We start from the raw sequence: 27,795 nt of genomic DNA on the forward strand, positions 1-27,795 counted from the left end.
TGAAGCGTACGTGCATGCGCGTGCAAATTGGTAATTTTGACTATGTAAATCAGTTAAGGGTCTCAATATCTACCTATGATATGAATTTCAAGCCATTTCAATGAACAACAAAAAAGTTAGACTGATTCCAAAGTTAGTGTACAAATTTTGTAATGCGCGTGCACGCGCATGCGTGTGCGTGCTGGCAAAATAACTATTATTTTTCATATGTACAAATGATATACTATCATCCTATTTAGGTTTTATATCGCTTCCTTCAATATTCTGATTTTCCATTTTTTGTACCAAAATTGCAATGCACGTGCGCGCGTGTGCATGCACGTGCAAACAAAATGACTATCACTATGCACATCTACATACGCTATACTATCATCCTGGAAAGTTTCATATCGATCCCTTTTGTAGTTTCTGAGAACACTACCGGACAAAAAAGTACCGGAGAAAAAGAATAATAATAATAATAACTAGACACGATCTCGTTGCGAGCAACGAGTAGGTCTTCCGTCCGATTTGTTGATGCACTCGGAGTTTAAAAAAAAAAAAAAGACAAATGAGTCCCAATTTAGTTTCCGACTTTAAGACACTTTAGATATAATCAATTTTTCATATCATAAGCTTCTGAAGCAAAGTTGCGGTGAAATTCGTTTGAAATTCGACTCTCCAGGCGAGCCATAAGGCCCGCGGGCCTATTTCTTGATGTCATTTGTTAGCCCTCTATAGACTCAACAACTTTAGTTCTATATGTCTTTACAAAATATTTACCTGTAAAAAGTTATTGAGATCGACCGATATCGAAAAAAAAATCGACTCTACAGGCGAGCCATTAGGACCATAGGCCTATTTCTTGATATCAATCGATAGATCTCGATAAACTGAACAACTTTTGTTCAATATGTCCTTACAAAATATTTACCAGTTACAAGTTTTTGAAATCGACTGATATCGACAAAAATCGACTCTACAGGCGAGCCATGAGGCCCACAGACCCATTTTTTTGATATTGATCGATAGGTTATGACACATTGAACAACTTTTGTTCAATAATGCTTTTCAAAAAATATGTTGTTTTAAAGATATGAGGCGTCAAATATTTACGATTTTGGCCCTTAAAATCTCTAATTACGTAACATATGACCTACTTTTTGATTTGATAAGATCAAGCTCGTTGAGATGAACATTTCCGCTTCTACAACTTATTATAAAATATTAATAGTTTCTGAGATATTCTCAAAAACATTTGGACCCTTCTGAACCCCTAATTTAAAGGGCCAGCCCGTTTTGCTTGATATCGTAAGAAAGGCCTTGTCATTTGAAACATTTTTTGCTCAACAAGTATTTAGAAATTCTTTACCGTTCTCGAGTTATCTCTACAAGAAATATTTAGGGGCCAAACTGTAGCTCCCTAACGGGGCCACATAGGGAAAAAACGAAATGTACATATTGTTTAGATTTTCATTCTGAACAACTTTTGTTCAATAATGCTTTTCAAAATATTTGTCGTTTTCAAGATATGAGGCGTCAATTATTTATGATTTTGGCCCTTAAAATCCCTTATTACGTAACATATGACCTACTTTTTGATTCGATAAGAACAAGCTCGTTTAGATGAATATTTCCGCTTCAATGATTTATTACAAAATATTAATAGTTTCTGAGATATTCTCCTAAACCTTTGGACCCTTCTGGGCCCCTAATTTAAAGGGTCAGCCCCTTTTGCTTGATATCGTAAGAAAGGCCTTGTCATTTGAAACATTTTTTGCTCAACAAGTATTTAGAAATTCTTTACCGTTCTCGAGTTATCTCTACAAGAAATATTTAGGGGCCAAACTGTAGCTCCCTAACGGGGCCACATAGGGAAAAAACGAAATGTACATATTGTTTAGATTATCATTCTGAACAACTTTTGTTCAATAATGCTTTTCAAAATATTTGTCGTTTTCAAGATATGAGGCGTCAATTATTTATGATTTTGGCCCTTAAAATCCCTTATTACGTAACATATGACCTACTTTTTGATTCGATAAGAACAAGCTCGTTTAGATGAACATTTCCGCTTCAATGATTTATTACAAAATATTAATAGTTTCTGAGATATTCTCCTAAACCTTTGGACCCTTCTGGGCCCCTAATTTAAAGGGTCAGCCCCTTTTGCTTGATATCGTAAGAAAGGTCATGACATTTCAAACATTTTTTGTTCAACAAGTATTTAGAAATTCTTTACCGTTCTCGAGTTATTTCTAGAAGTAATTTTTAGGGGCCAAACTGTAGCTCCCTAACGGGGCCACATAGGGTAAAAACGAAATATGCATATTGTTCAGATCATCATTCTGAACAACTTTTGTTCTTTATTGCTTTTCAAAATATTTGTCGTTTTCGAGATACAAGGGGTAAAAAATTTATGGTTTTGGCCCTTAAAATCCCTTATTACGCAACATATGACCTAAATTTTTATATGAATAGATTTGGATTGTTGAGATGAACATTTTTTGTTCTTTGACTTATACCAAAATATTAACGATTTTTGAGATATTTGATCTAGACTTTCAGCCCTTCTAGATCCCTAATTTAAGGGGCTAGCCCCTAAATCTTGATATTTTCGAAAAGACCTCGTAAATGTGCACAACTTTTGTTCTACATGTCTTAACAAAATATTTGCAAGAAAAAAGATATTGGAGATCAAAGGTCAAAAATCGCCGAAATCGACGAAGAATTTTGGCATCCATTTTTTCAGGTCCAGGCGAGCGTTTAGGCAAATCGACTCCGGTAAAATCGAATCCCCCACAAATCTTCTAAAATGTTTACTCTATCTTGTGTAGAAATTTCAAGACTCTAGCTTCAAAACTAACGGAGGAGATGCGTGGACAACAAGGCCCTTCAAAAAGTCACTAAAAGAGAGATAACTCCTGACCGGAAGTGACGTCAAGCACGAAATTTTGCAAGCAAAGTCTCGTCACCAAAAGACATCTTTCCTGAAAATTTCGTGAAAATCGATCGAGAAATGGCTGAGAAAAACGCGTGTACTACCAAGGAAAATAATAATAATAATAATGAAGAAGAAGAACGCGAACAATAATAGTAAGGTCTTCCGCAGGAGACGGAAGACCTTAACTAGTTCTAATTGTAACGGGGACCGTTACAGATGTTCCCCAAACCTCCCCTAATTAAAAAGTGATGTCCTTGTGAATCTATAGGAAAAAATCATTTTATTTTAGCCTTTAATTACATGTAGTACGTTCAATATGGTCATTTCAGTACCAAGAAATGAAAGAAAGCGTTGCACGTGCATACACGCGCATGCGTGTATGATTCCGAATTTTTGTTGATGTCGTTCAACAGGCATTTGTATCATATACCCACAGTATGAATTTCATAACGTTTCCACCAAATATAAGGAAGTTATAGCGATTTTAAAATCGTCCAATCAGAAATCAGCACACGTGCATGCACGTGCTGAGCAGTAATTCTAACCACAGCAATTTGTAAGGAGTACCAAGATACATCTAAACCCCTAATATGAATAGAATTTGATGAAAAACAAAAACGTTATCGGCCTTTAAAAATTGAACATTTAAAAAACGTTGCACGCGCATGCGCGTGTGCGTTGGCATTTTTTTTTACACCAACATATAGATACACATATTGTCTACATATGCTGTGAATATCATCTCATTCGCTTCATAAATAAGATAGTTACAAACGTTTTAGCATTATCCAATCAAAATGAAGCGCACGTGCATGCGCGTGCAAATTAGTAATTTTGACCATGTAAATCAGTTAAGGGTCTCAATATCTACCTATGATATGAATTTCAAGCCATTTCAATGAACAACAAAAAAGTTAGACTGATTCCAAAGTTAGCGTACACATTTTGTAATGCGCGTGCACGCGCATGAGTGCGCGTGCTGGCAAAATAACTATTATTTTTCATATGTACAAATGATATACTATCATCCTATTTAGGTTTTATATCGCTTCCTTCAATATTCTGATTTTCCATTTTTTGTACCAAAATTGCAATGCACGTGCGCGCGCGTGCATGCACGTGCAAACAAAATGACTATCACTATGCACATCTACAAACGCTATACTATCATCCTGGAAAGTTTCATATCGATCCCTTTTGTAGTTTCTGAGAACACTACCGGACAAAAAAGTACCGGAGAAAAAGAATAATAATAATAATAATAATAATAATAATAAGAAACAGAGTAAAAACAATATGTTCCCAAACTTTGTTTGGGGAACATAATAAGAAGAAGAAACAGAGTAAAAACAATATGTTCCCAAACTTTGTTTGGGGAACATAATAATAAGAAACAGAGTAAAAACAATATGTTCCCAAACTTTGTTTGGGGAACATAATAATAATAAGAAACAGAGTAAAAACAATATGTTCCCAAACTTTGTTTGGGGAACATAATAATAATAATAAGAAGAAACAGAGTAAAAACAATATGTTCCCAAACTTTGTTTGGGGAACATAATAATAACTAGTTCTAATTGTAACGGGGACCGTTACATATGTTCCCCAAACCTCCCCCAATTAAAAAGTGATGTCCTTTTAAATCTATAGCAAAAAATCATTTTATTTTAGTCTTTAATTACATGTAGTACATTCAATATGGTCATTTCAGTACCAAGAAATGAAAGAAAGTGTTGCACGTGCATGCACGCGCACGCGTGTACGATTCCGAATTTTTGTTGATGTCGTTCAACAGGCATTTGTATCATATACCCACAGTATGAATTTCATAACGTTTCCACCAAATATAAGAAAGTTATAGCGATTTTAAAATCGTCCAATCAGAATTCAACACACGTGCATACACGTGCTGAGCAGTAATTCTAACCACAGCAATTTGTAAGGAGTACCAAGACACATCTAAACCATTAATATCAATAGAATTTGATGAAAAACAAAAACCTTATCGTCCTTTAAAAATTGAACATTTAAAAAACGTTGCACGCGCATGCGCGTGTACGTTGGCATTTTTTTATTACACCAATATATAGATACACATATTGTCTACTTATGCTGTGAATATCATCTCATTCGCATCATAAATAAGATAGTTACAAACATTTTAGTATTATCCAATCAAAATGAAGCGCACGTGCATGCGCGTGCAAATTGGTAATTTTGACTATGTAAATCAGTTAAGGGTCTCAATATCTACCTATGATATGAATTTCAAGCCATTTCAATGAACAACAAAAAAGTTAGACTGATTCCAAAGTTAGTGTACACATTTTGGAATGCGCGTGCACGCGCATGCGTGCGCGTGCTGACAAAATAACTATTATTTTTCATATGTACAAATGATATACTATCATCCTATTTAGGTTTTATATCGCTTCCTTCAATATTCTGATTTTCCATTTTTTGTACCAAAATTGCAATGCACGTGCGCGCGCGTGCATGCACGTGCAAACAAAATGACTATCACTATGCACATCTACAAACGCTATACTATCATCCTGGAAAGTTTCATATCGATCCCTTTTGTAGTTTCTGAGAACACTACCGGACAAAAAAGTACCGGAGAAAAAGAATAATAATAATAATAACTAGTTCTAATTGTAACGGGGACCGTTACAGATGTTCCCCAAACCTCCCCTAATTAAAAAGTGATGTCCTTGTGAATCTATAGGAAAAAATCATTTTATTTTAGCCTTTAATTACATGTAGTACGTTCAATATGGTCATTTCAGTACCAAGAAATGAAAGAAAGCGTTGCACGTGCATACACGCGCATGCGTGTATGATTCCGAATTTTTGTTGATGTCGTTCAACAGGCATTTGTATCATATACCCACAGTATGAATTTCATAACGTTTCCACCAAATATAAGGAAGTTATAGCGATTTTAAAATCGTCCAATCAGAAATCAGCACACGTGCATGCACGTGCTGAGCAGTAATTCTAACCACAGCAATTTGTAAGGAGTACCAAGATACATCTAAACCCCTAATATGAATAGAATTTGATGAAAAACAAAAACGTTATCGGCCTTTAAAAATTGAACATTTAAAAAACGTTGCACGCGCATGCGCGTGTGCGTTGGCATTTTTTGTTACACCTACATATAGATACACATATTGTCTACATATGCTGTGAATATCATCTCATTCGCTTCATAAATAAGATAGTTACAAACGTTTTAGCATTATCCAATCAAAATGAAGCGCACGTGCATGCGCGTGCAAATTAGTAATTTTGACCATGTAAATCAGTTAAGGGTCTCAATATCTACCTATGATATGAATTTCAAGCCATTTCAATGAACAACAAAAAAGTTAGACTGATTCCAAAGTTAGCGTACAAATTTTGTAATGCGCGTGCACGCGCATGAGTGCGCGTGCTGGCAAAATAACTATTATTTTTCATATGTACAAATGATATACTATCATCCTATTTAGGTTTTATATCGCTTCCTTCAATATTCTGATTTTCCATTTTTTGTACCAAAATTGCAATGCACGTGCGCGCGCGTGCATGCACGTGCAAACAAAATGACTATCACTATGCACATCTACAAACGCTATACTATCATCCTGGAAAGTTTCATATCGATCCCTTTTGTAGTTTCTGAGAACACTACCGGACAAAAAAGTACCGGAGAAAAAGAATAATAATAATAATAATAATAATAATAATAATAAGAAACAGAGTAAAAACAATATGTTCCCAAACTTTGTTTGGGGAACATAATAATAATAATAATAATAAGAAACAGAGTAAAAACAATATGTTCCCAAACTTTGTTTGGGGAACATAATAAATAAATAAAATAGCACATAAAGTAAATGTTTGAACATCGTGGTTTGTTTATATGGTAAAGAACGATAATTATACCAATCTCTACCCAGAGTTATCGTTCCTTACATTCGCATATACCTCTTGTTAACGTCTCAAAATAAGCAATGTTATTCCACATGTAAATCCACTTCTTTTTTTTTACGGCTAATAAACCTAAAAAAAAAAAAATACTTTATAAAATATTGGGAAGATGTAGGACAAGAAACGAAAGTAGGTTTTTAATTAATTTTACGATATTTACTACTCATGTAAGAGTTTATTGGTGAAATTTGTTAATTTATATGTACATGTATAACAAGATGACTAACTCGTTATAACGAGATACTTACTCGTTATAAGGAGATAATTAACTCATTATAATGAGTCAAGATATTTTTTACTTTTTCAAAAAGGAGCACTTTTAACTTCAGACCAATTATTTTTCATCTCTTAACTTTCCTTTTTCTTATTTCATTGGAAGCTAACTTTATAACCCCACCCCCTTTGAAAAACTATGATACGTACCTGAGGCTAGTATATAATCAGACCTGAATCCTGTTCAGCAGAGCCGCGGGCGCACGCGATTGCTCGCCTCTAGCACCAAAGGATTATATTGGGAATCCTGTCAGTGCATGAAATGTTACCAAATGTTTGCGCACTCTGAAAAAAAGAATGTTTTCTCCACAACAACATGGACAGGATATATTTAGGCTTTGAAAAGGTTCAAGCAATAATCGACAAGTGTCTCAGTACTTATTTCTGAAAAGAATGATATAAGTAGCAATAAGACATCGGTGTCAGATGCTAGTATAACAATGGATACTTCAGAACAGTGTGTGTTATGAAGAACTATTCTAGTGCCTGCCTCTTAATGTGTCGGCTTTAGCGTAGATAGGTCTAACATATCAGCATTGAATTTCACAACATCTTCATCTTCCACGAGGGCGTTTTCGAGCTCTGCCAAAGTCGTGGGTCGTGCTCTACGGCGTGAAAGGGCAATCTGCAGCATGTTCCATACATGCTCAATCGGGTTCAAGTCCGGCGAGCGCGCTGGCCAGTCCATACGGACAATTGTCTCCTGCTGAAGGTACTGCTCCACTACCCTGGCGCGATGAGGACGGGCGTTATCATCCATCATGATGAACTCAGGGCCAACAGCACCAGCGTAGGGTCTGACGTAAACATCGAGGATCTCATCCCGGTACCGCACCCCCCTCATTGTTCCTCTCTCCAGGACATGAAGATCTGTTCTTCCATCCCTGCTGATTCCACCCCAGACCATGATGGAACCACCACCATAACGGTCATGTTCACTGATGTTGGCATCATGGAAACGTTCACGTTGTCTTCGCCACACTCGGTGCCTCCTGTCTGTAAAGTCCAAACAATACCTGGACTCATCGGTGAACAGAACTTGAACCCAATCGTTCTGTGTCCAAGTGACATGATCTTCAGCCCAGTCCAATCGCTCCCGCTGGTGTCGAACAGTCAGAGGGACTCGAACACATGCCCTTCTCGAGTTGAAACCTGCATTGTGAAGTCGATTCCGTATCGTCTGAGTGGACATATTCACCCCCGAGGCGTTCAGGAGGTCGTTACGTAGACTGGTTGCTGTCCAGAAGGGATGGCGTCGTGCCTGAAGAGCCACAAAATGGTCTTGGCGTTAGGTTGTCGACCTCTGACGACCACCCCCATGTCGGTGTGCTGCTGTACCAAAAGTTTGCTATCGGTTCCAGGCCCTGTTTACAACGCTCTGGCTGACGTTTAGTGCATTTGCAACGTCACGTTGTGAATAGCCAGCCTCAAGCATTCCAATACATCTGCCCAGTTGTTCTTTCGTCAGGCGACGCCTTACACGTTGAGGGGGCATTGTGTTGATAAACGTAGTGTAAACACTCAAGTGAGTTTGAAATTTTAGAAAGAATCAGACACCGATGCCTGAGTGAAAATCGTGCAATTGTACCAAAAGCATAAACTGTGATGAGAAACGCATTTCCCATGGCATGAAATGCACGTGCAAGTTTGTTGACATTTTTGATTTCACTTGGACACAATATTGCCAGTTATGCAGTTATTAATTTTTTAAACAGAAAAATATCTATGATCCTTATCAAATTTTGAGTAGTATATATATATATATATATATATATATATATATATATATATATATGACTGTTTCATTTCATGACAAAATAAAATGCTAACATTTAAAAGAATGAATTGACCAGAAAACAGAAAATATATAAATTCTTTTTCAATACTTTATTACATGGAGAATAGATGCAGAAACATGAAATACATGTACCAAAGGTGTTCAACAAAATTAAATGGTTTTGAGTGTAGATATTGAATAATGTTATGAAAGAAAGGATAGAAAATGTCTCCTATATATATATATATATATATATATATATATATATATATAAGCACTGAAAAGGCCACGACACTGTTGGTTATTTAAAACTCAAATTTTCGATGCAACCCGCGTCTTTATCAAGAGACATATATTACACAAACAAATAACACGCAAAAACGACAAGTATCACTCTTGTCACCAATGTAGTTTATCGATACTTGTCGTGCGTGTTATTTGTTTATGTAATATATGTCTCTTGATAAAGACGCGGGTTGCGTCGAAAATTTGAGTTTTAAATAACCAACAGTGTCGTGGCCTTTTCAGTGCTTTTATAAATTTCTTTACTGGCCTTGTATCTTCTCAGATCCGACACTTTAAGAAAGTAGGGTGTTGTTGGGTTTTTGTGCTTTTATATATATATGTATATATATATATATATACACACACACACACACACATGGCACAAAGGGATTAAATTGAATAAGTTTTCGGTCCGAATATATTTCAAGGTCACATTGAGTTGCTGTTATAACTGACAATACATAAAGTAATGTGAAAGAGAGATTGTTTAGTATAATAAAATTAAGTGCCATCTTGGATCAGTTATAACTGTGGTATTGAATTTAAACAATGTTTGATTCATAAAGTGAATGGGATTGGGCAGCAGGCACAGTGTATTATAGCCCTCTCCCTACATCAAGGTCAGCGTGGAAGTGAAAACACAAATAAACGTGCGTATATATAACACAAATTCTTTAGTTTTCAAATCTGTAAACTACACCCTTTTGATATAGTATAGAATTGCTAAGTATGCTAAATATAGTTAACAAATCGTGACGCTTAATTTATCAGACAAACTATATTATCTATATTATTTGATAAAAGAATTCGATATTGGTTACATGAGGAATATGTTTTGGTTCCAGCTGACAAAGCTTGTAACAACATTGGCTTTGTTTGTAAGGCTCAATATAATATTGAACACTTGTTAACAATCAAAGTACTGAAAGTACTGATGGGAGTTGATTTTACGTAGATTTGCACCAGATGCTTCTACTATTGAGAATTATTCCAAATAAAAAGACTAGAGAAGTACACTCAATAGTCATAAAATAACGTATGTTGTGTCTCTATAACAATCAACACGCAATTACTTATGTCTACGTGCATATGTCCATATAGACACTGATAAGTTGTCTGGATTGTCTTTTACTAATCCAACATATTATATACTCTTATTTTTGTCGAAATATGTCACTACATTAATATTCTAGCACAAGAACATGTTTGAAAAACTCCACACATAACTTAATAATTATTGGGTTTATGCTAATTTTTAATTATATTTTTTTCTAAAACTCTCTTTAAGATTGACATGACTTATTCGACTAAACAATTCCTCATTGCTTACAATGTAAGAACTTGAACTTAAACTTTAAACATTTACTTATATTTTATCTTTAAAATTGTGTATGATCTTACTTTAGCTGCAGAACTGTAGCTATCTGAAAAAATATTTTGACATAACAGAGAGCTACAGATCCACCCTTTATAAAAACCTTCGATTTACGGCGCACAAAAAGCTGCGCACGGTTGAGGCCTTATATCGTTGTATTCTTGAGTTGCTGTCTCATAAATTTAATATAAAAAATTCTTAACATATTTTCCTACTATACTTGTGTCCAAACATACCTTCAAATATTCATTAAAGCCCCCATACGACCCGAAAACTCCCAGCTTTAAACGATCTCGTTTGTTGACGTAGCCATGTTAGGTAGCCGGTCAATTCGAACCCTGTTGTTGTTGGTATCTATTCATAAAATTCGTTATATGTTATGTATTCGCTCTTCATTTATTATCAATACGAATAATTTATAGAAATTAAAGAATATAGTTTTTCTAAAGGGAAAATAAGCTCTTGATTCATGAAAATGTTACAAAAGTCCTTAACACTCGTGTGGCAGGGATTGAGATCGGACCAGACTAATGAAAGCCGCATTGCCGTGAGTTTAGCTATTTGAATAATTATTATTTAAAGGCACTGGGATGATATATTATTTAAAATATTTAGCTAAAATATTTTTGGGGATATTAGTCCACATCTAGACGTTATTGTGCAAGTATGGAAATTAACCGGGATCCGAATTGACCGGCTACCTAACATGGCTACGTCAACAAACGAAATCATTTGAAGCTGGGAATTTTCAGGTCGTATGGGGCTTTAATGGATATTTGAAGATATGTTTAGACACGAGTATAGTAGGAAAATATGTTAAGAATTTTTTTATATTAAATTTATGAGACAGCAACTTAAGAATACAACGATATAAGGCGTCAACCGTGCCCAGCTTTTTGTGGACACGTGTGATCATGTATGTGTATCTTTTGAATTTGAAAGGTCAACGCGACTACTATAGAATACCCAGAAACCACAATTTCAAAGACACCAACTTTTTTCTAGGCCCACGCTATTTAAAGCGTAGACTTTCAGTCCGCGTGGCCCGTGTGTATATTATGATCGATAATATTCTGTCTGCGTGTAGGGATTTTTGAATGGTGTGAAATATCGCTGTTGACGTTAAATTATATTTCTAGTGATATTTTAGTCGTTTTCAATTAACATACTCAATTGACCGACGGTAGAAAAGTCGATTTTACAGAAATTATGCATTTAAACGTGTAATACGTAAACAGTTTACGAACTATTTGTTGCTACCGCTGAACATTACATCTGTTTGTAAAGAAGAGCTCAGGTCCACATCACTTGGAGCCGAGTGACTGCATAGAGGAGTTGATAAAATCAACTCCCAAAAATTCTGTTCGGTAAGTAAAGTTTAGACTTTATGAACAGATTATGACGCAAACTACGATCTATGAATGTAAAAATATGGATTATCATCATTAACTATAATTATTTTTGTGCGAACAAATTGTGAGTATCAGTTAGTTGGTGACTGCAAATATTTGTTTTTGCTTATTCAACATATTAAATTTGCTGTTAAAATATTCATCTACATAGAAAATGATCAGATTTACGGTATATTTTTAAACTACTGGTGTCTCTCGATGGTTCGAACTTCAATCTTTCGAAGTTCTTGGCATCTTGAAGTGAAATCACGGTCCCCATTTCTTTCTCTTTTGGTAAATAGGCAAATTATTTGGGTCCAGTAATACATACTCCTTTGTTTTGTTTGAATGTGATACTATATTTTAAGTAAAACTTCTTTATGCCAAAGCTACAGACATTGCCTTCAATGAAGCTAGTTTATTTTTATTTACCAAACAACAAAAAAACATTTTGTTTCCATAATTGTCATTTATTTGAAATGACGAAATTCAAGCATCGTATAAAAATACTGAGAGGCCAATCCGACACATATTGTATAAAACAAACACATATTATATAAAACAAACCATCTAGGCTCCAAAACTGGACAGAACACATATTGTATAAAACAAACCATCTAGGCTCCTAAACTGGACAGAACACATATTGTATAAAACAAACCATCTAGGCTCCAAAACTGGACAGAACGCATATTGTATAAAACAAACCATCTAGGCTCCTAAACTGGACAGAACACATATTGTATAAAACAAACCATCTAGGCTCCAAAACTGGACAGAACACATACAGCATGTATTTGTTGTCTCCCAGTATAAAATGATAAAACAAAGGAAAAAAGGTGGCCAAAAATATGCTATATTTAAACACACAAAAAAACTCGACTTACTGATTTCGTTGTCCAGTCGTTCTTGTATCTGTCTACTAGAGCAGAGCTATATTAACTTGTTCTTTCTGTGTGTTACTTTAATTTTTGTGTATTCTGTTTTTAAAGCGCTGTGGTCGTGCAATCAATGACCCCTATTGGCTAAGGAAGTATTCCAAACAAATGGGGTTGTACAATATGTTCGCACCCATTGCCGTTTCCGTCAAAATGTACCGATGTAGCATCATATAAATCATTACAGTACTTATTAATTTAAAGTTTACTCGTGCTACGATAGCAAGCAAATGTTCTGAAACACGTTATAAAGACCTCGTGGATTGGATGAGATCGCGTGGTTTGGAAATCGGACCGAGTGGCCTACCTATGATATTAAGAAATGGAGTACTAAAGATCATTATTTGTAAGACAGATTACATTATCAACTGTGGACTGTACGTGAAGTGAATGTGTAGTAGATATCTATGTAGATCTAGGCTTATCTATAAATCTTTTAAGTTTTGTCAGACTCGACGGGTTGACTAGTCGGTGTAACGTCTCCACGGAGTCCAGGGGTCACCTGCACTGCACATTTATAGTAATTACAAAATCACATACATATATCAGTTATTGTTACAGTAGATAATGTTGTATAGTACATATGTAATTAGCAACACGGGAAGGTATTTTGGCTGTGATTTTTAGAAATTTTATATCAATGATTTATATAAGCAAAAAGAAAAAAAACCCACCTTATATCTCAAGGTATATTTATTCTAAACACAAGAGTTAATCGTTTACCCTGCGCCTCTAGTAGAGTAGCGCAGGGTAATACTATTCTATATATAATTGTTATTTTAGTAAAGATATAGGCCTAATTAATGTTTTGAGAAATATGTACTTACTCTGCCTGTAAAAGAAAATTATTTATGAAATTTCGCACTTCAAATCACCGATTACCCATAGAGACAGGAAGATGACATGGTATTCCCCTGAATGAAAGACTATGTACATTTTGTAATAAAGGAGAAATAGGAGATGAATTCCATATTATTTTACAGTGTCCAACTTTTTCACAATTAAGGAAAAAATACATAGACAATTATTTTTTATGAAAGACCAACTGTTCTGAAGTTTTCTAATCTATTGTCAACTCAAGATATGAAAATATTAAGAAATCTCTGTGTTTTTATTTCTCATATTTTTAAGATTATCTGTTGTTCTTCGTAATTTTCTTCTGCTACCTCTTAAACGTATTACTATTATGTTTATACATACATTGTATTTTATGTCCCCCTCTGGTATCTAAGAAAGTTGTATTGTTCTATATATGAACCTCTGACGATTTTTCTTGCATGTACATTGTATTATATTTATTATACTTCATGTACCGTTTAACATGGTTTGAGCGAAATAAATTGAATTGAAATTGAATTGAGAAAAGGAAATATACTTTTACATGTATTAAAGAATTGTAACACTGCTAGATTAAAAATAAAAATTATTTTTAAAGAAATACAAGATAAATTACTTAGAAATTTAAGTGAGATTAATCCAATTTAATCTTTCTCTAGAATGTGAGATATACTGAGATTATATACTTAGATTTGATTGATATGATAAGATATTCCTGAGATTTTATCAGACGAATGAAAATACTTTTGGAATCATTTGAGGGCATTACATTTTATGAGATCATATGCTATGAGTCATACATGTTATAAATTATCAAATGATTTAGAATTGAATTCGAAGTACTTTAGAACATCTTGAGATTGTCGAGAAATACGGTTCGATTTGATTGAGAGGATACGATGAGACCTACAGCATAGTTCCATAAATGAGTCAACTTGACAACTTCTATTTATTTTGCTATAAAATTCATTGAAAACAACTGCTTTTCTAGACATTTTTTTTTAAACTCATCAATATTCAATTAATAATAACCTTTGCATCATTAACAGCACAAACATTTGTAGTTTCTGGTTTCGGTGTCTTGTTGTTCAGTATTATATGACTGCAAGAACATCCACACCCAAGGTTGCTAAAGGTCGATGTTAAAGTTTCAATGAAATAGATAGCGTAAAACGTGAATATTGACTTAGTTATGACACCACACTGTATTTCTGACATGTTATCAAGTTTCAAGTTTTTATTTTTCTCATTCGCTGTTTACACATCATAGAGAACATATTAAACATGCATTCAAAAACAATATTCACGAATGCACAAGTAATTCATATAAATATATATCACAATCTTTATAATGAATAAGTTCAATGATAGACTATATACATTTGACCGGAAGGTCTACTCTTTCGGTAATTAATTGTATGAATTTACACAATTTTAAAAGTAATTTTTCATGTTTGGATGCAGATAGAAAACATTAGGTCTTGTATGAAATATTTCTGGTATATAATTTAGCCTAATATCATTCAAAGCATGAGAATTCTTTTGGAATCATTTCAAGAACAGTCATGAGATGAGAGCTATAGACTTAAAATATTGCTTTGTAAGTTTTTCCATTGGCCGATACTATGATTTCAGTTTTTGATTTTTGATACTCCTTGAGTGACGAATGGCATGCCGAACGATGGTCAGGTGTTCCAACGGTCCGAGAAAACCAACAAAACTACAGCGACACAGAGTTTTCCAAGAGCTAGTGAGTCGAAATTAAAAGTGCTATAAGGCTAATTGTGTCTACTGACAGTATTTTTTTTATTTTTATTTTTTTTTTTAAACCGATTTAGAACGGTAATTTTGAACTTGTATAGTGGAGGGCCAAGGAAAATAACCAACGATCGAGCGATTTTTGTTAGAGGTCGACTTTATGTAAATGGGAAATTTTTAAACAGGTAACCCCGAGCGATACATCCCTAGATGACGATGAATAGGGGTAGCTAAGGGTGATACATGTATAAAGTGCCGCGTATGGAACGTAAATGGTGGCCTGGAAAATAAAAAAATTCCAAAACTGCTTACTAGACTGCGTTATATGTATTCTTCTATGCTGGATTACTGAGTACTCCAATATTTCCCTTAATGGTTATAGGGTCCATGCTTTTCATAGAACAAAACGTATAACAAATCGATCACAAGGAGAGGTGATAGTTATACTGGTTAAAGACACGCTAGAGTAATATGTCAAAATACACGAAATGCAATATGATACAACAGTTTGGATTCAAATAAGTAAAGATATTTTTCAGGACCAAAAATATATGAGCCGTCCCATGCAAAAAGGGCCCTTATGTATATTGACGTCATAATGAGAAAAACGCTGGTAAAGATAACGTCATTATTTGCAAGTTGCGTCTGTTACTTATGTTTGCAATGCTGTCAATATAACGTGATTGTGTTTATATAAATCACCTGGAACGATGCCGACATGTACCTGGAATTAACAAGAGGAAAACATGGACTTTTTAGAGGTGAGTTTTATATAAACAGACATAACCAATATTGTCTTGGTGACAATTAGGCCTATAAAATATTTCGATGCACAAGATTTGGGATCCGCGCATATGTTGACGGGTACTGCAGGTGCACTTCAATCTAAGATCATATGTATCCACATATATATACATGCAATTTTACGCATTAAGCAGATTAAACAAATCAAATGATACAATTTAGAGATTTGTCATTTAAGTGAAAAATACTTATTTTACCGATATTCATTAAAACATAAATCAATGACGTACGTTTGTTTACATTCGCGATTGTTGAGCTCCGTGCATGTACATGTGTTTATATATGTCCCGCTTGTGATATCCTAGTTATTTTTCATAAAGTTTTTAAAAAGACAAATAACTAATTGTTCTTATATCATAATGGGGTTATCATCTGGCTTTCTAAACTTTATTTAGTGCCTAAAATGACTTGTTTTCATCGCGGCTATTTATAGGTAAATGGATAAAATTTAGAGTTACGTCCCGCTGTTTTCGTATCTCATAGGCGGATTCACCGGTGGCTACTCAAAAATTAAATAAACAATGATCATATTAAATTCAAAAAAATAATAAAGAATTAATCTTTTCAAATTCATCAACAATTTTTAAAGTAAAGTTTTGTTTCAACAAATAAATATATAAATATTTGAATACATAAATCCAGTTTAATAAGAATGACCATAGTGGATGACCCCTTATTACTCTTACTGAGAGAGAGAGAGAGAGAGAGAGAGAGAGATATCTGGGACTTCAAATTAGAAAGACTGAATACAATTTTTTCTATCAAATGCGGTTATTATTAATCGAAATATGCAGAGTGCAGAGCAGTTTTCTGCATGTAGAATTGCGATCAAAGTAGATTGATAATATATATGCCGTCGTACACGTTTATTCAGATAAAATATTTCTGTAGTTAGGTGCTTATTTCAGTCTTACATTTAATTGATCAACATGCTAATGATAAATAAAAATACTATTTACTGGATTTCTATTTAATGAATAGCTCATAAACAATCTAATACTTATAATAATAAAAAAGATATTACCATTTTGTACTGAGATCAACAACTTGTCAAAATTTAAATTCAGTACTACTGTAAAATCTCTGTTTGTAATATGAATGTATTTGATATTTTATTTTAAACAAATACATGAAGGTTTAAATATTTGCATGGTATGTGAACATGTAGAATTTCACAGGGATATTTTGTTACAGATTATTGACGAGTGGCATAGGGAATATTTTCCTCCTTCACAAAGTGTTGAATCATCTGATGAAAATACAGACGATAGTGATATTTCAACTGCATCAGAAAATGAATCCAACGAAAATATTTTAGAACAAAGAATTCAACTTGTGCATCCTGATAATGATCAGAATAAAAACCTAAATTCAGAGAAGGAGGACTGGGAGAATAACAATCTTGACTTAACAATTCGTGAAAAGATAATCAAAGGCTGCCCCTGCAGAATGGATTGCATATCAAATATTAGTTTTGAAGAAATCAGTCACCATATTTATTCCATGAGAGAACTTTCCAAGGAAGAGAAGGATATGTACATTATGGGAAAGCTAAAAAGTAAAAGTTCTGGTGGCGGATCTTCAAGACGCGATGCCAAACGACAGAGATACGAATACAATTTTGATGACCGGGAAGTATGTAAAGATGTGTTTTTATTTTTACATGACATTGGTGAAAAACATTTTAAAAATCTTGTGAAGCATATGAAGACCCATGGAATAAAACCACGGACACATGGAAACATCGGGAAAAAACCACACAATGCCCTGTCCTTTGAAGAAATTAAATTTGTCGTGCAGTTTATCAATCGATATTCTGAAGATAATGGACTTCCTATGCCAGCTGCTCCAAAAGGTCGCGACTCCGAACCACCCATTTTTCTACCTTGTTCAACACCAAAGAACGAAATTCATCAGTTATATGTTGAAGCTTGTCATGAGGTCCAAATTCGTGCTGTTAAATTGTCCTCATTCTATTCCATCTGGTCTGCCTGCCTTCCTAACATTCAGATTGCCAACACCAGATCTGATGTATGCAATACCTGTGAGCGCCACAGAGAGCACATTTTGAATGCAAGATCTGAAAATGAAAAGCTTACAGCAACAAGAAATTTTACAGATCACATTGAAAAAGCAGAGAGGGAGCATCACCTCTACATTCAGTGCATTAAAGAAGCCAGGGAAGAACATCAGTCTATTCAGCTTCCTGAGCCACCTGTTAGACCCTGTTCCACAGATTTCCTCAAAACTCACTACACTTTTGACTTCGCGCAATGTGTGTCTGTACCTCATCATTCCAGACAAGTAGGGCCATTATTCTTTGAGACACCACGGAAAATTCAGATCTTTGGAATTTGTATGGAGGGAGCGGGATCTCAGCGAAATTATTTGATTGATGAAGACCAGACCATTGGAAGAGATGGAAAGAATGCCCATGGGCCAAATACAGTCATCAGCATACTTCATCACCATTTTCAAAATTATAGCATGGGAGAGAAATGTGCTGTTCTTCACTGTGATAACTGTCCAGGTATGTATATTTCATCTTCATTTTTTCATATACACCTAGTTCTATTCATTTTGTTCACATGTATATGCTGCTTCTAATATTCTAATGCTCACTTCATCTTTAGGTCAAAACAAAAACCGGTATGTGATTGGATATTTGCTATGGCGGGTCATGATTGGGCTACATCGAGCAATTGAACTTCACATGCAGATACCAGGGCATACAAAATGTCAAGTGGATGCAGGCTTTGCTCAGATCAAAAAGAAGTACAGGAGGTGATATTGTGTTAATATCAATTAATATTCCAAAAATAAAATTGTATCTAGCATAATCGAGAATTTCTATAATAGTCTATATTTGTTCAAAACCTTTACGCGGCGATGCATTTTGTTTTTAGATCAGATTGTGACACTCTACAGCATGTTGCTGACGTAGTCTCCAAGTCCTCCAAAAGTAACGAGGCTGTGATAATAGAGGGTGGAAATGTGAAATACTATGAATGGAAAGAGTATATAAAAACAACTTTTCAGCCTTTGAAAGGGATACGCAAGTTTCATTACTTCACTTTTTCAGCACTGCTGCCTGGAGTTGTATTATGCAGCGTTGATGTAGATGGCGACAAGGTCCCAGTAATCCTCAGTAATCACGACCAAATCAGTGTAAATCTACCACCAGAGATAATGCCGGGCGGACTCAGTAGAGAACGACAGAAATATTTATACAAACATATCAGACCTCATGTCCGGGAATGTTTCAGGGACACAACATGTCCAGAATTTCATGAAGAATAAGTGAAAGTTTCAATTGTTTCCGACAATGATTAACGTCATTTCAACGTCATTTTTTGTAACGTCATTGAAATATTATCTTAACCTTTGACAGCCTATATCTCAGTAAATATGCTGAATATTTGACCCAAACTTCACATGTGTCTTTTTAATGTTGTTTTCTATCATATTCCATTAAAAAGTTAATTTTGATAATTTTTACCATAAGGGCCCTTTTTGCATGGGACGGCTCATATGTATGTCGGCGCAGTTTATATTCCACCTATAGACTCAAAACTCCACGATATTTACAATTGTGGTCTATTTAAAACTCTGAGTGATTGTATTACAGAGTATACAGATATGGGAAACATTGTGATTACTGGTGATTTTAACGCAAGAACCGGATCTCTACTAGACTACATAGAAGGTGATGCCCCCTTTTTAAAATTTCAATTACAGACAACAAACAACCAATCGCATACACACATGTACATCATGGTTGGAAGATATAGCAACAAACTATTGATAGATTATTACATCAGGTATCTTCAAATAAACATTTCCAGTTCAACCATCTTGTTTTGAACACATCAGCTCTGTTCTTGTTTCATATATTTTTTCTTCAAAATAATGTTTCCAAGTACTTGACTACATTCTGAAATAGTAATTTTTCATTTTTCTTTTGGAATATATACCTTTTGACAAGCAATATTATTAGATTGATGGCTTCATCTTCTCTAGGAAGACCTAGTATTACTGTAATTGCATCAAATTTGAGTCTTTTTCTACATTTTTCAAATATCCATTTTTCTAAAAGGGACCATAATGGACAAACATTTGGGTAATAAAAGAAAACATGTAGAATTGTTTCAGCTTCAGTTCGACACAGAGAACATAAATTATCATTTCTGATTTTTGACAGAAATAAGTACTTATTTGTGCCTAGGATTCTATGAATAATTCTAGAATTGAACCATATTAACCTTGTATCTAATGTAATTGAAAAATATTTTTTATAAATCTGTTTCCAATCAAGATCCTCCTTTAACTTGAGTTCTTTAGTCCACTTAGATTCACATTCTGGTTTATTGTACTTATAGGAAGACACAAAAAAATGTCATATCGTAGATTGCCTTAGAACCTTTCTTATTCAATATTTTCATAAAATCTGGTTGAAAAGGTCTTGTAGTGGAGTTTGACTTGTAATTTTTAACATTAGGCCAAGAATGCCAAATTGCTCTTTTCATTCCCTCATAAAAAGTGAAGGGGAGTTTAAGAGAAAATTTTTCAAAAATATCTTTAAAACGCATATAGTTACCATCAAACAAGTCACCTACAATAGTAAACCTCTTTTCATACAAAGACTTTGAAAAAACATACTTATTTTGGATAATGATTTTATTGTTATACCATAAAGGTTCCACTAAAATATCTCCTGGGGTTGTGTTGCATGATATAATATTTAGAAAATCTGAAAATACATTTAGAACTTCTTTCCAGAAACTATTATTAATATTCTTTGCTTTAACTTTAGAGTATTCTGGTCCAAGCTGAGATAGATGGGCAATATTACATTTTGTGATTTCAATGACAGTGGAATCCAACCAGAGTCTGTATGAAATAATCTTCAAAACCATGTTAGTTTTAAAGATTTGATAAAGAGCTTGATATTCGTCATTCTAAGACCACCATCCTCTATTGAAAGTTACATTGTTTTTCTTGAAATTTTTTCTGTTTTGTTGTTCCATATAAAGTTATTAAAAAAAAATTCCAATTCTTTTTCCATTTTTTATCAGGCTGTGGAAGAACAGTAAACAAATGAGTGATTTTGGATAAAAGTAAACTTTTTATAATAGTAATTTTTCCAATTGGAGACATCTTTCTTTTTGACCAGGACTTTATCTCCTTTTTAATGTGTTGAAGTCATTTGTGAAAATTCAAATGCATTATGTTTTTTAAGTCTGCAGTAAATATTATTCCAAGTACTGTAAATGGTTCCTCTGTCCACTTAAGTCCAGTATCACTACATAATGTGTCTGTTGAGTTAATTTTGGAACCAATCCATGAAGTTTTTGTTTTTGTGATGTTTGGTTTAAGTCTTGAAAATTTGGAAAATTGAAAAAGAAGATCTAAAGAACGCTTTTTTCTGAACCATCTTGAAATATTACAGTGTCTTCAGCATATTGAAGTAAACAGATTTTTTCTTTGCCAGTCTTTATTCCCTTTATGCTTTTATTTTCTTTTATCATATATCCCATGATTTCTACACAGAGATTAAATATATAGGGAAAACAGGGTCCCCTTGTCGACAGTCCTTCCCTATTTTGAAAAATTGTGAAAATATACCATTTTGAATAACACATAATTGAGCTGGATTATAAACTACATGTATCCATCTAATAAGGTTGAAGACTTTTAGTGTTTTGTACATAAATTTCCAAGAAATTGAGTCAAATGCTTTTTCAAAATCAATAAACAAAATAATTCCTGGTATATTCCTGTTCTGCACACATTGAAGAACATCATAAATTATACGTGTATTTTCACCAATAAATCTATTTTTGAGAAATCCTTTTTCGTTGTCATGTATAAGATAATCTAAAACACTTTTTATTCTATTTGCAATGCATGCGGAAGCAATTTTGTATGAGACATTAAGTAAAGATATTGGACACCAGATTTTAAGAAATTCTCTTGGTTTTTCTCCCTTTGGTAAGATGGAGCTAATTCCTTGCTTTTGTGAAATTGATGATTCTCCTTTTTGAAACCCATAATTAAATGATTTAATAAGGAACTGTCCAACATCTTTCCAAAAGAATTTAAACAAGAGGCCCAAGGGCCACATTGCTCACCTGAGTCACTTGGCTCATATTTAAAGATTTTCCCTATATATTTGTATGCAAAACTTTGACCCCCCCCCCTTTGTGACCCCATCTTTCCCTGGGGGCCATGATTTTAACAAACTGAAATCTGTCAGAAAGCTTTCATGTAAATTTCAGCTTTTCTGGCCCAGTGGTTCTTGAGAAGAAGATTTTTAAATCTTGAAACTTTGAAACTTTTTATTTCACTTTTTGGCCTCATATGTGGCATGAAAGTACAAACATATAAAACAAACAGTAACAAACAGGTAATGAATGAATAAAAAAAATAACATATGTACAGTACAATTGTCAGGTTGCTAGTGGAAGGAATATCATTTTTTGAATATTGACATTACAGTTCTACAAAATTTGGCCAAACGATAAGAGTGAATCTGCCATCACTATTTAATAAATTTGCAAAACTAATACCATTTCTAACTTTGTAAATATTTGCAGGTAAAAACATTTTTCTTTCATTATTGAAAAATTCACAGTTAAATATATAGTGGTATTCATCTCCAATTTCATTTGCATTACAGAGATCACATAACCTATCAGATCTATCAATGCTAAAAAAAAAAATCTGCCACATTCAACTGATAATCAGTGACTGACACAAACTATAAACAAGATCACAAGGCAATAGTGAAAAATATTTCTCTGATCCAAAATCTGTTTTAAAAATTCTATAGTTAATACACTTTAAGTTAGAAGAATTGAAAAAAATTCCATTCTACTATAAATGCATCTTTACACGTGGTTTTCACTTTTTTGATAAACAGACATTCTTTGGGGTAAATTGGTCAATCCAATAGTTTACAAGACCACTTTTATCTGAAATATCCCTGATGTGTAGCAACCAGTCTGAGTGGAAAACATTCTCTTTGTGAAGTTCAAAAATAATACATGTATCATAAACATTCTACTTATCTTTTTTTTTTCCAGATACAATTTTGTGCTAGAAGCCAATCATTCTGGCATTTATAAACACTTGTAAAGGTACTCTGCCAAGCTCACCATATACAATACTATTATAAGCAGACTTTTTAACTTTCATTATATATCAATCTGATTAAAACCAGATTCTGAGATCCGCTCACTTAGATCACTACACTAGGATCTGATGTAACCCCATATAGGGTCACGTCCGCATGACCTTTCGTTAAGCCAATCAAATTGACCCTGTTGATTTATACCAACGATAATTTTTCTCCCATGAACCTTTGCGTCATTATTTACGTTAGGGCTGCGCGTTTGACAGACGACTGCACACCTGTCAAAACATGCAATTTAAACAACGTCTGTATTCTCTGCGGGTTTTCTTTCATTCAAACGCTAAAAAATCCCGATGGAGTTCACAATTCAAGGAAAATGGCTGCGATTGTTTGGTTTGAAAGAAAACATATCGCGATTGTGAGCGTATTCTAGGATCTGATTTTAATCAGATTGATTATATATGTACAGAATTCCAAATGCAAAGACTCAAATTGTTATTTTCATATCCCCATACTTTCGAGCCATAACAACCATTGCATCAAACAATACTTCTCATAACCAGCTCATTAGAGTTATCGCGCTTTGATGACTCTTGTGTCTCATTGGTAAGAAAATGCACAAGTCTCGCGAGCAAGTGCGAGATTACTGGGACATGAAGGAAACGTTCATAGCAGCCCCCCCCCCCCCCTTTAAGTTAAAGTACATGGGTGTATATTTAAATAAAATAGCCATTGGACAAACTGCATTTTTTAAATATGTTAAGTAGTTAACACTAGTTTATCAAGAATGTTACATTTTTTTTAAAACTCCACTACACTTATTTTAAAAATTCCAAACAACGATGTTCTCTGTCCTAGGTCCATCAATATTTTGTAATTTTCAAAATAGCTTAGATACAGTTTGGAAACGCATTTGTTGTTAGTGTTATAAAGGTCTAAAAATGCAGTTTGGCAGATATATAAGTTATTTTTGTAACGTGCAAGGGAGGTCACTGCGTGTGAACCCCCGCGGGCTCGTACCCGTGATAGAAACGGATAGCCCTGAGATGCTGCCAATATGTACAATGCGCAGACTTAATCAGTTGTACTGCGCCTATATAGGATCTATTGACTGGTAGCGAACAAGTGCATTGGCAGGGAATTCCACACACCAGCGTACTTCCTCGAAGGGCAACCAGGGATGTCCGCACACCTGCCCTTGCGCAGTGATGACCGCACACCTATCACTATATAAATACCGGTTCTAATCAGAGACACTGGCAGGGATTTCCGCACACCAGAGCTCTACCACAAGACAGGCAGGTATGTCCTCACACCAGATCTTGCGCAGCAACAAGCAGGGATGTCCGCACACTTGTAGCTAAGAGATGCCAAATCCAGAGCAGGGTTTGACCACACACTCTGGCAGCATTAAGCAGGGATGACCGCAACACTTCCTACTAAGACGTACAATATAAGTAGGAAAGTCCGCACACTTATACGTACCTTACAGGGTTTGTCGAGTTTTACCTCTAGAACCTTTTTTAGCTCACCTGAACCGAAGGTTCAAGTGAGCTTTTCTGATCGCTTTTTGTCCGTCGTCTGTCTGTCTGTCTGTTAAACTTTTCACATTTTCGACTTCTTCTCCAGAACCACTGGGCCAATTTCAACCAAACATGGCCAAAAGCATCCTTGGGTGAAGGGCTTTCAAGTTTGTTCAAATGAAGGGCCATGTCCCTTTCAAAGGGGAGATAATCACAAAAATGCAAAAATAGGGTTTGGTCGTTTAAAAATCTTCTTCTCAAGAACCACTGGGCCAGAAGAGCTGAAATTTACCTGAAAGCTTCCTGACATATTGCAGATTCAAGTTTGTTCAAATCATGGCCCCCGGTGGTAGGATGGGGCCACAAGGGGGGATCAAAGTTTTACATACAAATATATAGGGAAAAACTTTAAAAATCTTCTTCTCAAGAACCACTAAGCCAGAAAAGCTGAGATTTACATCACAAGCCGGGTGTATAACAATACGGGTGTCCATCTCAAGACAGGTGTGTAACATTATGGGTGTCCATCACAAGACGGGTGTATAACAATAAAACCCATCACAAATCGGGTGTATAACAATACAGGTGTCCATCACAAGACGGGTGTATAACAACACAAAACTCTGGGGAAGTTGCCAATCTGTGTTATCTATTCATTAGCACATCTTATTTACTGTGTAAAGACCTCTAGATTGCTTTTTTAGCTCACCTGAGCTGAAAGCTCAAGTGAGCATTTTTGATCACCTGTTGTCCGTCGTCTGTCCGTCTGTAAACTTTTTACATTTCGACTTCTCCAGAATCACTGAGCCAATTTCAACCAAACTTGGCCAAATGCATCCTTGGGTGAAGGGCTCTGAAAATGAAGGGCCATGCCCCTTTTAAAGGGGAGATAATCACAAAAATGCAAAAATAGGGTGGGGTCATTTAAGAATCTTCTTTTCATGAACCAATGGGCCAGAAAAGCTTAAATTTACATGAAAGCTTCCTGACATATTGCAAATTCAAGTTTGTTAAAATGATGGCCCCCCAGGGGTAGGATAGGGCCACAATAGGGGATCAAAGTTTTACATACAAATATATAGGGAAAATCTTTAAGAATATTCTTCTCAAAAACTAATGGGCCAGGAAAGTGGAAATTTACATGAAAACTTCCTAACAAAGTGCAAATTCAAGTTCGTTAAAATCATAGCCCCCAGGGGTAAGATGAGGCGACAATAGGGGATCAAAGTTTTACATACAATTATATAGGAAAAATCTTCTTCTCAAGAACCACTGAGTAAGAAAAGCTGATTTTTACATGAAAACTTTCTGACATAGTACAGATTCAAGTTTGTTCAAATCATGCCCCCCGGGGATAGGATGGGGCCACAAAGGGGGATCAAAGTTTTACATACAAATATATAGGGAAAAACTTTAAAAATCTTCTTCTCAAGAACCAGAAAAGCTGAGATTTACATGAAAGCTTCCTGACATAATGCAGATTCAAGTTTGTTCAAATCATGGGCTCCGGAGGTTGGATGCCCGGGGCCACAAGGGGGATCAAAGTTTTACATACAAATATATAGTTAAAATCTTTTTCTCAAGAACCACTGAGCCAGAAAAGCTGATTTTTACAAGAAAACCTTCTGGCATAGTGCAGATTCAAGTTTGTTCAAATTATGGCCCCCGGGGGTAGGATGGGGCCACAAGGGGGGATCAAAGTTTTACATACAAATATATAGGGAAAAACTTTAAAAATCTTCTTCTCAAGAACCAGAAAAGCTGATTTTTACATGAAAACTTTCTGACATAGTGCAGATTCAAGTTTCTTCAAATCATGGCCCCCGGGGGTAGGATGGGGCCACAAGAGGGGATCAAAGTTTTACATACAAATATATAATTAAAATCTTTTTCTCAATAACCACTGAGTCAGAAAAGCTGATATTTACAAGAAAACTTTCTGACAAAGTGCAGATTCAAGTTTGTTCAAATCATGGCACCCGGGGGGGGGGGGGTGTAGGATGGGGCCACAAGTGGGGGGTCAAAGTTTTACATACAAATATAGGAAAAAGCTTTAAAAATCTTCTTCTCAAAAACCATTGGGTCAAAGAAGTTGACATTTACATGAAAGCTTTCTGACATAGTATAGATTCAAGTTTGCAAAGGGTAGTTTGGGGCATAATAGGGACTAAGGTTTTACATGCAAATATATAGTCTTCAGATATGGGCCAAGGTGACTCAGGTGAGCGATGTGGCCCATGGGCTTCTTGTTTTTTAACCCATCGTGTAGAAGAATCCTATATATCCACAATACCATAATGATCCGTATTGTATAATTACTTATAAATTAAAACAAAATACTAATCATACCCAAACTGGCTAATCTTTATAGAATCTACTATAGAAACACATTGATTATAATTGTATGTATTATATACTTTAATTTAAAACTAACCATCATGAAATATTTATTTGAGTATGTCTAATTAGCAATTAAAATGACAAGGGCGATAACTCTCGCAATAAAGATAACATAAATACATCTTTCCGCTTCATTTTGAAATATTGGAAAATGAGGGGGATGGGTGGGGGGTGGGGGTGGTACATGTACGATTATAAATCCATGCCATATGAACCTATCCTAATTGTATGATAAAATGAATGTCTTCATAGTCTGACAAAATAATTTTAATAACATATGAATCCCATTAATTACAAGAAAAGTTCTTGTGTTGGATGTGCATATAGGGTTTTCCCCCCATAGTTCTTCTTGCGATTGATGCTTTATATCGGTCAGATTTGGCAGATTAATAATACCT

The 27,795-nt window shown here is 34.7% G+C and overlaps 2 protein-coding genes and 1 long non-coding RNA gene across 9 annotated transcripts in view; 2 read left to right on the forward strand and 1 right to left on the reverse strand.

The window, feature by feature from the left end:
- LOC125679071 (lachesin-like) overlaps window positions 1–12,982 on the reverse strand; it is a 41,370-nt gene extending 28,388 nt beyond the window's left edge. For 2 of the 4 annotated variants that reach the window (XM_048917994.2, XM_048917993.2), the window contains exons 1-2: window positions 7,325–7,471; window positions 6,899–6,973 (exon numbers count right to left, since the gene is read on the reverse strand). Coding sequence is in view for 2 of the 4 variants with exons in the window: in XM_056154593.1 (XP_056010568.1) it covers window positions 6,887–6,894 (8 nt within the window). In the remaining 2 variants the exon portion in view is untranslated. Of the gene's footprint in view, window positions 1–6,886; window positions 6,974–7,324; window positions 7,472–12,889 lie in introns of those variants that run through there. The other 2 variants (XM_056154593.1, XM_056154595.1) reach the window with 2 other exon arrangements.
- LOC125679072 (uncharacterized) lies at window positions 11,636–21,392 on the forward strand. Its single transcript, XR_007371692.2, has 4 exons — window positions 11,636–11,978; window positions 15,413–15,527; window positions 19,968–20,045; window positions 21,153–21,392. It is a non-coding gene; the product is annotated as an uncharacterized LOC125679072 (long non-coding RNA).
- On the forward strand, window positions 16,085–19,835 carry LOC125654660 (uncharacterized). Of its 4 annotated transcripts, none has more exons than XM_056154591.1 (4): window positions 16,085–18,869; window positions 18,973–19,123; window positions 19,246–19,301; window positions 19,422–19,835. In XM_056154591.1, exons 1-4 carry the CDS (start codon window positions 17,438–17,440, stop codon window positions 19,637–19,639), a joined length of 1,857 nt encoding a protein of 618 aa, XP_056010566.1. In that variant the 5' UTR covers window positions 16,085–17,437; the 3' UTR covers window positions 19,640–19,835. The 4 variants fall into 4 exon arrangements, with proteins under 4 accessions (XP_056010566.1, XP_056010565.1, XP_056010564.1 ...); XM_056154590.1 differs by having other exon boundaries at window positions 16,085–16,296; window positions 17,534–18,869; window positions 19,246–19,835; XM_056154589.1 differs by having other exon boundaries at window positions 19,246–19,835.
- Window positions 21,393–27,795: the final 6,403 nt, after the last annotated feature.

Source organism: Ostrea edulis, chromosome 2 (genome assembly GCF_947568905.1).
Source record: "Ostrea edulis chromosome 2, xbOstEdul1.1, whole genome shotgun sequence".
Lineage (NCBI taxonomy): Eukaryota > Metazoa > Mollusca > Bivalvia > Ostreida > Ostreidae > Ostrea > Ostrea edulis.